Source organism: Sphaeramia orbicularis, chromosome 17, assembly GCF_902148855.1.
Source record: "Sphaeramia orbicularis chromosome 17, fSphaOr1.1, whole genome shotgun sequence".
NCBI classification, from domain to species: Eukaryota; Metazoa; Chordata; class Actinopteri; order Kurtiformes; family Apogonidae; genus Sphaeramia; species Sphaeramia orbicularis.
The window spans coordinates 6,205,006-6,219,695 of record NC_043973.1 but is presented as its reverse complement, the minus strand read 5'-3'; the positions used below and the strand labels follow the sequence as shown (position 1 = coordinate 6,219,695).

General features: G+C 37.4%; 1 protein-coding gene across 1 annotated transcript in view; it reads left to right on the top strand.

Annotated features, from left to right (window-relative positions):
* The window catches only part of LOC115436682 (receptor-type tyrosine-protein phosphatase N2-like), a 474,948-nt gene extending 462,841 nt beyond the window's left edge, over nt 1-12,107 (top strand). Inside the window, 3 exon segments of the mRNA XM_030159587.1 lie at nt 1,097-1,161; nt 7,949-8,022; nt 11,329-12,107. Coding sequence (XP_030015447.1) covers nt 1,097-1,161; nt 7,949-8,022; nt 11,329-11,400 — 211 coding nt within the window. The 3' untranslated portion in view covers nt 11,401-12,107.
* The last annotated feature ends 2,583 nt before the right edge of the window (nt 12,108-14,690 follow it).

Here is a 14,690-nt window from a genome sequence, read left to right as displayed (position 1 = left end):
AGAAACAGGAGGAAACAGTTCACAAAATAAAAGCAGAAATCACAAGGCAAAAATGAACACATGACAGAAACAAGAATTATCTGGTCATGACAATTACTTTATGTGTCAATAAAAATAAAAACCCTATATATATATATATATATATATATATATATATATATATATATATATATAATATAATATATATATATATATGTATATATATATATATATATATATATATATATATATATATATATTTTTTTTTTTTTTTTTTTTTTTTTTTTTTTTTTTGGGGGGGGGGGGGTGGGGGGAGTGCATATTGATCATATTTCATATTGGACCCCCATATTAGACATCTTCTTCCTTGTCAGGTATAAGTCTGGACCTGGGACATGTGCACAACTTCTCAAACAATATAGGGGGTGATATTGAGCCATTTCTGGCAAAACATTAAAATCCACTGAAAAAGTCAATGATGATTAATAGATTATATTGGGTGAATTTGAAAAATCATATCATAATACCACAATAACATTTATTCAAATAACTGATCTAAAGCCAGCTGCATAAGCTTAGTTGTAATCAAAACATAATAGAAACATAAAAATTCTTCAGTTTTTTTATTAGTACATCATTCCTTCAGTCAGTCATTTCTGAACCGCTTACCCTTGAGAGGGTTGCAGGGTGCTGGAGCCTATCCCAGCAACCTATGGGCGAAGGAGGGGTACGCCCTGGCTAGGGGTGACATTTACAGACAGAAAAAACAATCACTCTCACATTCACACCTATGAGCAAATTTGCTTAACCAATTATTATATTTCTGCATGTCTTTGAATGGTGGGAGGAAGCTGGAGTTTTATTTTATTAATTTATTAGTCTTATTTTATTAGTATTTCAGTTTTATTAGTAGATCAGATTTACCATAAAATAAGATAACAAATATGTTGTCCATGAAAAAGCAGTGACCTAAATGACTTTGCAGATACTGTAAGTGTTAAATGGGAATTAGTAGAGGAAATGTCTTATAACGATTATTATAAGATTATTTTCTCTCTCTCTCTCTCTCTCTCTCTCTCTCTCTCTCTTTGTCTGTGTATCTCATCCACCTCCACAGTGATGGTGCAGGTAGAACCGGGACCTACATCCTTATTGACATGGTCCTCAACAAGATGGCTAAAGGTGGGTGGCGTCTGTTTTTTTTTATCATCTCCTGTGTCCTGTCTTGCTTTAGTGTTACCATGGCAACATGTATTTCTTTTCTTTTTGCCATCCCTCATCTACACCACCAATCATGAAAAAAACAATGAAAGAATCATGCATTTTGTTACTACTCATGAAATATTATCATCAGTGATTGTTTCTTAATTAAAGAGAGACTTTAAACACAGTGTTTGTGCAGAATTTTAATGCAATTGTAACTTAAAGGCACGACTGTGTTATAATGGAAAAAGGTCATTTGGTCTGATGAGTCCAGACTGACCCTGTTCCAGAGTGAGGAGTGCATCAGTGTGAGAAGAGAAGCGGATTACGTGATAACCCATCATGCCTAATGCCTACAGTCCAAGCCTGCGGGGCCAGTGTTATGATCTGGGGTTACTTCCTTTGGTCAGGTCTTCAGCAATTTAGCAATGTTGTATGTCCAGAAAATGTTTTGACATTGCATAAGATTATTGATACAATCCCACAGCAATGTGTGCCACAATGACATATAATATATGTACAATATTATGTGTGGGATCTGTGATGTTGTGTATTTACATACCTTATTTAAGAAGGATATATAAGACCTTGGAAAACATAATGAGGTAGAGCTGTCATTTTCATGGTGCTGAGGTACACCAAAGTACAAAACAAATTTGAGCTAAATAGTAAAGTAAAGGAATACACTGACTCTATCATTTATCAAGGTTATCACTGCAAAGGTTAGGTGCAGGAAGATAATAAATAACAGTTTTTAAAAAATAAATTATAAATAACAGTAAAAATCGATAACATTAGTAATACAACCATGGAATTCTCTCATTGGTGTTAGTGAGGTCAAGTTAAATACCATGAAGTCTGAGGCTTTGTTCAAATGAATACAGACAGAAACTTTCACAGACTGCAACAGCGAATACTCTAACTTTTTGAGAGCAAATTCAGAAGCTGTCCCACTGATCCTTTAAAATGGAGCCAGATTGTGGTGAACAACTCTTCTTCCTCTGTAAATCATTATATCTGATCTTTGTCTCTTTTTACTTTAAAATTTAAATCAGATCTTATGCAGTGCGTCTTCTAATTTCTAAGTCTGAATGAAAGAACATAGAGGCTTTTTCCACCTTTGACATCTGTGTGAGTTTGTCTCCACATCATTGTGCCTCTTTTTGTGTGTCATGGTGCTGCTGCTGTAGCAGAACGAGCTCCTGGGTCTTTAATTCCAGATCAAAGGGTCAGTTGGGCATCAGAGGCCTTTTCCCAGGCTGTCACACTGTGATCGGGGGCCCAGGTCCCCTCGCCAGCACCCAGGAGGAGCAGGGTGGGGCTAGATGGGGTGGGGGCATATTCTGTACCCTTTTATAACTCTGCCCAGATTGTATTTGCAAACCAATGAAAAAAATAAAACAAGTTACCAGCATCAACATTTGAAAATTTTTTTTAACCCACATGTGAAATAAAATGAAAGTTTGTGAAAGTGGCTTCAGTGAGGTGACCAAAAGGACAAACAGAATGATGGTGACGGTTCCTATAAACAAATGAAACATTAAACCGATGTAATTACATTATATCAAATGTTCTACAATATTATTTGTCAGAGACTTGAGTAATTTTATTTAACACACTCTTTGATCTCATAAAATTCACAAAAAAGAAGGTGTGAATTGTGTGTGTCTCCTTAAACTGATTTGGAATGAATAAATAAGGCTGTGGAATGTGGTCAGAATGTAGTGATGTAGACAACCTTTCACCTGACTATAAATAGAGGTGAAGAAGTAGAGCTGTCTGTTGCTGTTTTCCAAACCAGCCATCAGCATCTACCACCTTTATGGGAATCAGTCAGTCATGTGATGTTAAATGTGGGTTACGAGATGTTTTCTTGGAGCATTTTTTACTATATTGCTGAAAATCCCCTTCACACCTCGATTGCAACCAATTAATTAAATGCTCTAACACAAAAATAAGACATTTTAGACACGTGTAGAACGGACAGGACTGAAAAAAACACAATCTAATCATTTAAACCAGCCCATCGAAATGACTGAATGGTGATATGTCTATCAAACTCAACTGCCATTTGCCCCCCTCCCCCGACGTGTGCCCATCTTCATGCATGAATCATGCTTTCACAGAGGCTTGAAGCACTTGTGAAGGAAAGGAAGCCAGAGCCAGAGCTTGGCTAGCTATATTAGCTATATTAGGATGTAAAGTTTGCAGGCAAGCTGTTTTGTCACCAACATTAATCACTAGGGCATGTAATGTTAGCCAGCTACGTATGAATTGGGGCTGTTCTGCTGACAAACATAATAGTGAAATCAGCATTTCAGCACCACCACACTATACATTTCATACAAAAAAAGTCACTACCATCACATTAGACTTATTCTACATATAATATATAATAGGCCGGGACAAACGTCCTGCCCTCTCAAATTAAAGTTTGTGAAGATTCAGGAGTGTGGATGGGCGGCGGCGACAGATGGGCTAACTGATGCTGCGCAGCACTCATAAACCATCGGGAACAATGCATTGCATGTTTTGTTACTCTGGAGCTGTGGCTTTGGGGGGGAAGTCTGAAGAAATAGGTTTGGACTTTTGAATTGTGTATTTTCAAACTGTAGTTTGCTCAAACTATTTTTCCAGGATCTCCCACCCTACCTCTAATGCTAAATACATCTTAATTTGTTTAAAAAAAAAAAAAAAAACTGCTTCCACTTCCTATTTTGCATGTCAACATGTTTCAGAAACCTCCTCAAACATAAGAACATTTGTGGAAAAATACAGTAGTATGTCAGGCTCAGTGTGTTTTTAATTATTTCTAATCTCCAGCACAATCATCCAGTAGAGACATAATTTAATGATATATTATAAAATGGAGCTATAGCTCACTATAATGTACAACCAGTGAATTATCAAATTCACCAAACTAATTTGTGTGATGACACAATGGTAATGCTAACTTACATGCTGTTTGATATGTCAGCTTATCTAATGTTAAGTTGTAAAGTCTAGCATTTGACTGATGTTACTGTAGTATAATCACATGAAATGAATATACTATATATACATCACTCAAAGTAATGTCAATAAAACTATTTGTTATATTACTACTAAAATATTCAAAAATTACCTAAATTATTATTAGTGTTGAAGAATAAATAATGTATTGTTAAACTGGGAAACTTTTTACATTTTTCTTACCTCCCTGTGTTACAATACATAGACGCTACATGTCATTGGTTTCTCACTTTCACTTCAGAATTTTTTAATAATTTGAGGCTGAAATCCTAATAATATCCCATTTTTCTATGTTGGCTAATTTTAAAACTGTGTTCAAAACTTAATTTGTAAATTGTTGTCACCAATCCCGCACAAAAAAATTGATCAGGTCCCCAAGTAACTCTGGAGCCAAATTTTCATTTTTTATAATTAAAATGTACTTTTACACCAAAATGATTTTAGACTCGGAGAGGTGGAAAAGTTGCTCTAATTCAAGTTTAAGCATCAACTAATAGGGAGACAACATTCACCAAATGAAAACAAGAAACAAACACAGATAACATATCAGACATTAATGAAGAGGACAAGTCAGACAAAGGTGTTTAAAGAACAAGGAAATAACGCAGGAGGCAAAAACTGTCAAGCTACTTCAGGCTTTTGTCAGAATTTCTCTATCAGTTGCTCAATCAGTAGTTTAGATAAAGTTTTAAATCATGTTGATGTTTTTTGTTTTTTTTTTCCTGAAAATACAGTTGAAAATTACAGTCAGTTTAGATAGAGGTAAGTCTATTGTGGCTGGTGGACTCTTTCATCTTTCAGTCCCTTATAGAGGCCAAAGAGTCAAAAAGTGAATCGCAGACACAGTATACAATCCTTTGGCAATATAGACACAATTTCTGTAGATGACATAATTCATTTTAAGACAAGGAACCCCTCATTTACAGTTCTGCCGTACCAGTGCTGCTAAAAAAATTGGTAATAAATTTATGTCCAAAAGCATCACTTTGAATCCTCCCTCTTTGTCCTATATCATTTCTAAACAGTACAGCTCTGGAGGTTCTCCTCTAAATCTGCTGCTTTTCCATCTTTTACATCAGTGTTCTCAGACCTCCTCCCCACCTTTTTTGGATTTTTTTTTTTTATCTCTCCTAAGAAGCTAGAGGCCCCCAGGTTTGCAAGCTTCCTCATCCTGATCAAAGACTCTTCCTCCTCCTCCTTTTTCCTACTCTGCCTCTCCCAAGGAAAGTAGTGTAAATTTGTCCGCGAATTATGTCTATTTTGCATGCTTGAAGAGGCATTGCTTGGCTTCTGGGGTTTTTTTTGTTTGTTTTTTTTTTCTCACTCTCTGTCCCGGCTTTTTTCTTTTCTTCTTTTCTTTTTCTCTGCATTTTCCCTTGTCTTTCTAACGTACCAACAGCAAACCCCCCCTTCATCTTAAGAATCAAATGAAACCCATCGAGTGCCATAGAGCTTTTCAGCATCTCTCCAATCCTTTTTTCCCCCAGGTCCAGCTGGTGAGCCCAGCACTTTTTTTTTTTTTTTAATCTCACTCTCCTTCTCCTCCTTGCCTGTACCCCCCACCCTCTTCAGTCCCACTCGTCAACCTCCACCCTAACACTTCCAAAGGAGGGAAGCTTTGAAACAAGCTGTGGTTTTTACACCCCTCCTTTTTTAATGCCTCCACCATCTCCTTTAAGGGGAGAGTTTTGCAATGAGGGAGGCTCAAATAAGGTTTTTTTTTTTTCCCCCCTTTAAATACCGTCCATTTTGAGGTTTATCAGAACCTGCACAATAGCTCTCAGCTTGTTAAGTCCTCTGCAGTGAAAGAAAAAACTACAGCAAAGTGAGTAGTGTGTTGCAGCTTTCCTGGCTTGAAGGGAGTCTATTGTGATGGGAAATAAAAAGGAAAAAAAAACTCACAAATCCAGTATAAAAAAGAGAAAGACAAAATGGTGTGAATGAGCAGCTCTCCCACTATTCACATTCCCCTTCATCTAGACGACTAAAAGAGTGTCATTATGTGTCACAACAAGGAAAAAAGTAAGGAGGATTCTTGCACTTGTTTCCTCAGAATTTGAATTTAGAAGGAGGCGAGGAATGGGTGGACAGAAAACTCTGTCCCTCTTGTTCTTTTGGAATTGAATTGTTGTTCCTCTAGCCTGTTTTGTCTCAGTCTTCTCTGTCTTTATTTGTGTTCAGACCATGCACATCAATCAAGAGATTTTCTTTAGCACAAAAAATATGTCTCAATGTGTCTCAAGTGATCATTTCATCAGATCTGAAAATAACTCTTTTATAGTCTAAAACAGGGGTCACCAACCCTGGTCCTCGAGAGGTCCTCAAGTCCATATACGCATACTGATGCTCGGCCAGGACCTTAGATCTTGATGCCTTTTTTGCCTATCCATAACCAATTTGTTTTTATGCCTAAACCTAACCAACCACATCATTGTGAAGATGTCTTTCAGACTAGGGTTATTGATACATTGGGACTGGTTTCCAGCACTCAGGGTACTCCTATAGGATTACTTTTCAATGCACAGGGTACCAGATAGAAGTCCCATGTTGTAAGACATTGTAAATTGACTGTCTGAGCCAGCTGATAAGTAAGTGGAAAGTAGGAGACGAGGGCGACATGGTGGTGCAGTGGTTAGCACTTGTGCCTCACAGCAAGAAGGTCCTGGGTTCGATTCCAACACCAGTCGACAGGGGGTGGGACCTTTCTGTGTGGAGTTTGCATGTTCTCCCCGTGTCTGCGTGGGTTCTCTCCGGGTAATCTGGCTTCCTCCCACCATCCAAAGACTTGCACTGATAGGTTAATTGGTTAATCTAAATTGCCCATAGGTGTGAATGTGAGAGTGATTGTTTGTCTCTATATGTCAGCCCTGCGATGAACTGGCGACTTGTCCAGGGTGTACCCCGCCTTCGCCCCTATGTAGCTGGGATAGGCTCCAAGCGACCCCCGTGACCCTAGTGAGGATAAAGCGGGTTCAGATAATGAATGAATGAATGAAAATAGGAGACAGTTTGGGATTTACAATAGAACATAAAAGTTCATGGAATGGGTTCATGCTGTAGTGTTCATTTTTGCATTATCTCTTTGTTGTCTTCCTTTTTAACCCTTCCTAAACCTGACACTGTGCCTCTTCTGACCGAGGGCAGTATATTTCTATGTTTAACCCTAATGAAGTTGCAACCATAGTAGTATTTCAGACTACCCTACACATCGAAGTATTATGTTCAAGGCATACCATAAGTATTCAAATGTGAAGCTGTGACTAAGCAGCCATATGTTACTAGGAGGTGAGAAGGTATAGATTCTTTTGTTCAGGTTTGTGAAGTAGAATTTAAAAGTGAAATTTTTTGTGGCTTGTGAAAAGTTTGAAAATATCATCACACTAAGCAAAGTGTTCAGTTATCGGTCACTTGATTATGGTGGTCAGGTCATTACATCAGAATGTGCTGTCTCTAACAGGATTATAATCTGTTTGTAATATATCACAATATGTGTCTTACCTGTCAGTCTGTAGATCCAACCACATGCAGCCTTTGTGTCATCAGCTGTGGTGCATTCTACCAGCTGTGTTTGTTTGTGTGTGTGTGTGTGTGTGTGTGTGTGTGTGTGTGTGTGTGTGTGTGGTGTGTGTGTGTTGTGTGTGTGTGTGTGTGTGTGTGTGTGTACGGATGTGTATGTGTGCACACAAAAATTTTTTACATCAGATTGGCAGGTGTTTGGCAGTACAATCCAACAACATTTATATGTGTTTGACAGGTGCCAAGGAGATTGATATTGCAGCCACTCTGGAGCACCTGAGGGACCAGAGGCCAGGGATGGTCCAGACCAAGGTAACAGACATTCACCCTGTTTATGTGGAAATCTCCCTATTGGTGCCACATTGAGAAAATACATTTTGTTTGGACATTCTTACTGATAAGAAACTTCCTGATGATAATTTCCCTAATTTACAAAACAACTTAAGAATGATAACATGAAAATGGAGTGTAACAACAAAAAAGTCACAGTTTATTTAATTATTTTTTAACATCGTATTGTACACTCATTTTAACAGTGACACACCTATTACTTTCTGTCAGCAGATTAACATCCCCATCATTGTTCAAAGGCTTTGAAATGCTGTATGCTTCCCTTTTATATCTTTTACTCTAGAACTGATCCAGTAGACACACTCGTTTGTTGCCGCTGCTCTACAAAGGTGCATGCTTTTACCAGCATTTGTTAAGTAAATGCTTATATGTCAACTATGTACATCAAACCAGTGACTGACTGGTCACTGTGTTTTATCTACCGTAGTAATTTGAACTATCTCAAATACAGAGAGTAAATAAGTATTGTACGTAAAAGTCTTTGAGGTTTAGAAAGTACGGAACATTAGTCAGTGTTTATTTAAAATTTTATTCAAAGACAAGAAAATGGCATTTGTGGAGGGGGAAGGACTGCTCCATGTTTAGAAGATTATTAAAAAGCTGCACAGTTAAGAGTTCTCATTGCATGGTGTGACCCAACTTGTGATGCCAGGTGGAAAGAAATAGATCAGGCTGAAGCCCATATCCCTCTTCCATCAATTGTTGGTGATAAACTGCAGTTACAGATGCTTTTGAATAATGTATTTATCCTACTAATGATACCACTGAGCATCTGGTTTAGAGAATTTAAAATAAAACCACCAAAAGAGATGCAAGAATCTTGTGTGGGCTGACATACGACACAGAATTTACCCCAGCTTAGACGGATAACTGATTTAAATATAGGAACAGCATAGGCATTACTGCATACTGGAAAATATAATTCGATAAAGGTTTAGACACATTTCAACAAATATCAGATAGATACAACTCAAGAAAGCAGACTTCTTTGGATATCTTCAATTTAGACATCACTTAGAGATATTATAGTCAAAAACCAGGATAGGTCACCTTTAAGTAGTATTTTTATTGAGGCATGTTAAGGGAATCACTATTACAACTGCGAAAGAAAATGTCTAATATGTACATTAAGTGTTTGTGGGAGAAAGACCTAAGTATAAACTGAAGTGAAAAGGATTGGCTGAACATATGTTAAACCGTTGCAACTTCGAACTCTGATTTATGGAGAGAGCATACTTGGAAAATATCTCTAGGTTCTTTACTAACCCGAAGAACTTCAAAGTAAAAATGCCAGAGATGGTAGATGTTGGAGGGATGTGGGTACACCCCAGCAGGCCATACCATATTTTTTGGGAATGTCCTAAAATCGCCCCCTACTGGACAGACTTCATGGAGAGAACTAAACTGATTACTGGGTTACAACTTGAGGAGAGTTTCAGTGTATTCTATCTGGGCAACTTACCAACTGGACTGGCGAAACAGGACAGATACCTGCTGCAAATAGTACTGGCTGCTGGCAAGAAGGCTGTAGCTTTTAACTTATAACCAAATGGTTGAATGAAGAACCACTGACACTTTTGGAATGGACAGAAATAATACATGAAGTTTACGTTATGGAGAGTATAACATTTTCTTTGAGACATTCTTCTGAAAAATGTGAAAGATACTGGAAAAAACTGGAATCAGAATTTACAGTAACTGCTGCTTTCATTCCTTTTCTACTCCCAATGAGAATTCTAATTATTTGTTATATCATTGGGTTGGTGAACTGTCTCACCTCACGATGGTCTATTTACCCCCCTTTTTTCATGCTGTAGTTGGTCCATTGTTGCTGTGTTATTGTTTCTCTGTGTTGAATGAAAAATGTTCAATAAAAAGAGAGTATTAAAAAATGTCATTTGTGGGGCAAAAGCAACGCATCTAAGAGGCAGCTGAAGCTACCTTGTCAAACCAAATGTTGGGTAACTCCAGAACAGTACCATAAACTTCAATTAACAGCTGTAAACATAATTAGAAAGAAAAGCTGGGCTGTGCATGTAAACATCCACAATATTGATCCTAGTTTTATTAAACCATGTGTTTTAAATAACTGCTGACAGGGTAGTGTTTCACTTAGCCTGGTCAGCAATCCTACTCTCATCAGGTTCTGGTTTTGAGGGTAGAAGGTGATGTTCATGCCACATGTCCACTCCACTAGTCCTATCTATGCTTTTCAATAATCAGGTAAAATGCAGTTTCTCAGCTTTTCACCATCATCAGATATGACTGATTTGGATGTTTAGAGGCTATGTAGTGAACATGGATCTCCATCATCTTCTGTAATACTGATTCACCAATGAAACCTGTGTTGTTGCTGTTGTTTTAAATCACAGTGGTTGTAGATGCTTGTTCTTACATTAAGTTAATCACATATTTTGCTGAAAATGTCACTTTTCCTTCATTTTTCTATGTTCAGATATAATCTTCAAATATATTTTAAGCTTAAAAAAATCATGGGGAGGAAGTCATCTAAGACCCGAAAAAAGAGTTAATTTGAAGTGCTCTTTGGAAAAGGAATTCATAAAATAGTTAACAAACAGGAAGAAAACTCCAAGACACTCTTTAAACATTAAAATGCCTTTATTCTCACAGCATAAGCTTTTACGAACATGTCCATGATCAGTAAATAAAATGCAAGAAAAATCATGTGGCTGTTGCTACAAAAATAGTTCTTTCTTTAAGGGTTAAGAGAGGATTTAAGTACTTCTATTGACAGAGACATAATATTGGATTATTTGTTTGCAATCTTCAGTTCAGTTCACTTCAGTTCAGACTTTGGGGTGTGAAAAGGCCTTTTGAGATCAACCAAATCTTAATCACTTGTCACTTTTCCACTTACAGTATCAGTTCAACTCAGGTTGCCTTTTTCTTGACTTGACTCAGTTTTGGCAACAGCACATTGTTTTTCCACAGTAGGGTAACCCATCAGCATGGTTAATCATCAGTTTGATGGAGCATAAAGATTGTGATGTCATCTTCAGCATGACTGCAGCTATGACCAACTCTGGGTCTTCTTAAGGTTTTGCCATTTTTTCCTTTATTTGGGGGGAGATTTGATGTCCTCAAACTCAGAGTCAATGGACAGAAAGTGTTACATGTTGTACAGAATATAAAGCCATTTGAGCCAAATATGTGATCTGAGATATAGGATTATATAAATAAAAAAGTGGATTGAATTGAAATTTTCATCTTTTCCTTCTCTTTGTCTCTTTCTCTTTTTTGCTGCAGGATCAGTTTGAGTTTGCACTGACAACTGTTGCAGAAGATGTGAATGCCGTACTGAAAGCTCTTCCACAGTAGAAATGAAGGATGGTCTCATTCTGACAGAGCCCCACCCTTTTATTCTTCTATCCCTCCTGAGGGAAGGGTAGATTTATTTCCTGTCACCTGCACCGTTTCCTGTCTCCTTTTTGTGACATTGTGTCTTGTTCAACCCATTCTTGTTATATCCATTTATCTTGAATTACATTGTTCAGTTTGTCTTTGTTTTGCCTCACCTCATCTTCTATCCTCCTTTAGTCCACTCAATCTCCATGTGGTCATTTCTGGCCAGTTTGTCTCCCTTTCTCTCTTATCTTCTTTTCATTTCACACCCTCATTTGACTCTTGCTCCTTTCCACCCATGGTCAATGCCGTACATAGATAGATCTCCCTTTTATTGTAATTACCCTTCTAGACTGTTTTTAATGTCACACTTAAACACATTTGAAAAAACTGATGAAAAAACAAAACAAAAAAAAACTTACGAGTAAGAGTTTAAGAGTCTCTAGTTAAGTGTTGACTTCATGGGTATTAGTTGAGTAAAACGAGGTTTTCTTAAAAGCATTTTAAGAAAAATCCAATCTATGTTATTATTGTTACATAGTAAATACAATTCAGTTACAAATTATTTTGTGTTGGAGGTATTGATCGTTAAACATTTCCCATTGTTCACTGTCTGGAGTTATGGGTCGTTCTACAGAAATTACCAATTTTCCGATTGCCAAAATGTCTTAATATGCATCTCCTTTTCTAATAAAAACTGACTTATATCACAGCAGTATAAATACACATAAAATGTATTAGAACATTAAATTTATGCATTTATTATATTTATCAGTCATGTTTGTTTACATCATATATACACTTTGAGACCATTTTTTTGACATAATTTTTATTTTGAAACCCTAAACTGGAATTTTTTCATATGAATCATTCTTTTAGGATATTGGCATACAGAAACAAAATCTAAAGTTTCAAGAATAATTTCAAAACAAAAAACTTAACAAAAGAAAATGACATCTGCCAAACACAAAGTCACAACAGTAGCGGTCCTGGTTGCTGGCTGGTTGTGGGTTGGGAACAGCCCATACACCTGGTTAAATCACTGTAGCTCAAACCGGCCTCCACCATACCCAGTGCCCAGAGACTTTGTTCACATGATAGATGTGGCATGATGCCGTTCACTGGACTAACAATGGTGGCCTTTATATAAGCCTTCAAAACCAATCCTCAAATTGTGCAGATACCCAGTGAGTATTGCTCAATGTGTATTTGGTCCACTTTTGCAAAGAGACCAACCCAATGTGCAATGTGTAATGGTCTGAGTATGAAACTGAACCCAATTGCAAGACCCAGAGATGGACATAAAAAATTCAGTGTTTATTAAACACAATATCAACTGACAAGTCACTGATGGTATAAATAAGTAGATCCTGAAGACACTGAGTCCCGGATTCTTCACAGGATCCGGAGATAGGACCTCACAGCCCGGGCCGGTAACACGTGTCGGTAACCCGACTAGGGGAAAGCAGAGGACAGTCAGAATCCAAACCAGGTCATACACAGAGAGGCAAACAGAAAGGCAACAGGACATAAGGAACAGGCAGGCTCACGTACCAGTTAATCAGGCGAAAGGTCGAACACACGTAGAATCATTGGAGGCAGAGGCACAGACAAGGGTCGGGCAAAAGGCAGGAGTCAGAAAGGCAATCTGGGTCAAAAACAGGCAAACAGACAGACAGGATCCAAAACCGCTGGTAAGTATCACACAGAGGAGAATACGAACTGGCACAGGACAAGGGGAAACACAGGGCTTAAAAACACAAGAGGGAGGGAAGAAAACGAGACACAGGTTGTAGCAAATCAGAGCAGGGGAAAGGTAATCACACAGGTGGGGAAAATTAGGAACAGGAAGCAAAGACACCAGACATGACACACAAGGAGGACTTAACAAAATAAAACAGGAAATGACAGACAAGACAGACAAAACCAGACGAACGTCTGGGAGCTGGTGTGACACAATGAACTGTGACAACATGACAAGTCATCATTATCTCAACTACCTTAGCACTAAGTCATCAATTAAATCCACAATGAATAATTACAACCCCCGTACAAGTAGAAATATGCATACATTTCTACCTCAGAGTTTCTATTGACTGTCAATATAGTATGTGATTGTTCTGTAGACATTATTGGAATTTAAATGTTTGAATAACATGGTTTTTCATTTTAAAATGTGGGGACAGGCATATCTGTGGTACTTGAATTCTTTAAATTTGATCTAACCCCAGTTTACACCAGAGATCCATGACAAACTGAAAAACATGCAATACTTTGCAAAGCTTCACCTGCAACATTCTGAAAATACAAAGTTCTGACCAATGACAAATAATGACTCTCTTCTGTTCTTTCCAGGCTTTTGTTCAAACTGATTAATTTTTACTGTTTCGAAACATGGAAGAGGAATGTGATGGTCAGTTATTGAACAGTTACATTTGTGGTATTTATTGAAATGCCAAACACATAAAATAGAGGGTTGAGGATTTCCCCTGTGTTTTAATGGTATTAGCAATTTTATTATTTAGAGGTGTTTCACCTCGAGTAAAAGAGTTAACACAGATTGACTTAACTTATGACAACATGTGTCCATGGTAACAACAGGTGTATTACATGTATACATACTGAGGAAAAACACTCACTGTATTGCACAATGCTCCAAAACAGTTTTTGAGTCCAGCTGAGGTGGTTCTCTCTCAACATGTATCTTTAATTTAAACATGGCTAAAAAAAACTCAACCCCTAAAGTCTTTCTCAAGTGTAAGGCGGAGGACGGAAAATTGGAATTTCCATAGAATGAATATCCCATATATGCTCCAGTAAAGCAGTGATTCATCCATAAGAAGTGATTAATACGTAACTTGTGCATTGGACCTGTGAATAGAGCCAGCATCTAAGCAATTAGCTTACACCCCCAAACCCCCCCCCCAAAAGTAACATTTTCTGAAATGCCGTCATTAGTGTTTCATTAAACTGACACCCTTGGCTAGTCTCTGGCAGTATGTATATGATATTACTCATGTCAGAATTGTATTTGTGTCTCATTGTTAGTGCCATAGTTTCTATTCTGTTTTCCTACAATACACTGAACTGTCAAAATTTTGATCAGTATGGTATAGACTAAATATGTGACTTCATCTGTGGTGAAGGTTTATTCAAATTTAAAGTGTAAACCCTCAAATATTGTGGATCTTTCTCTATAATGTCTCATTTTAAAATAGCCTTATTCCAACAGACGAATATGTAGATTCCAAGTTTAAAGAACAAAT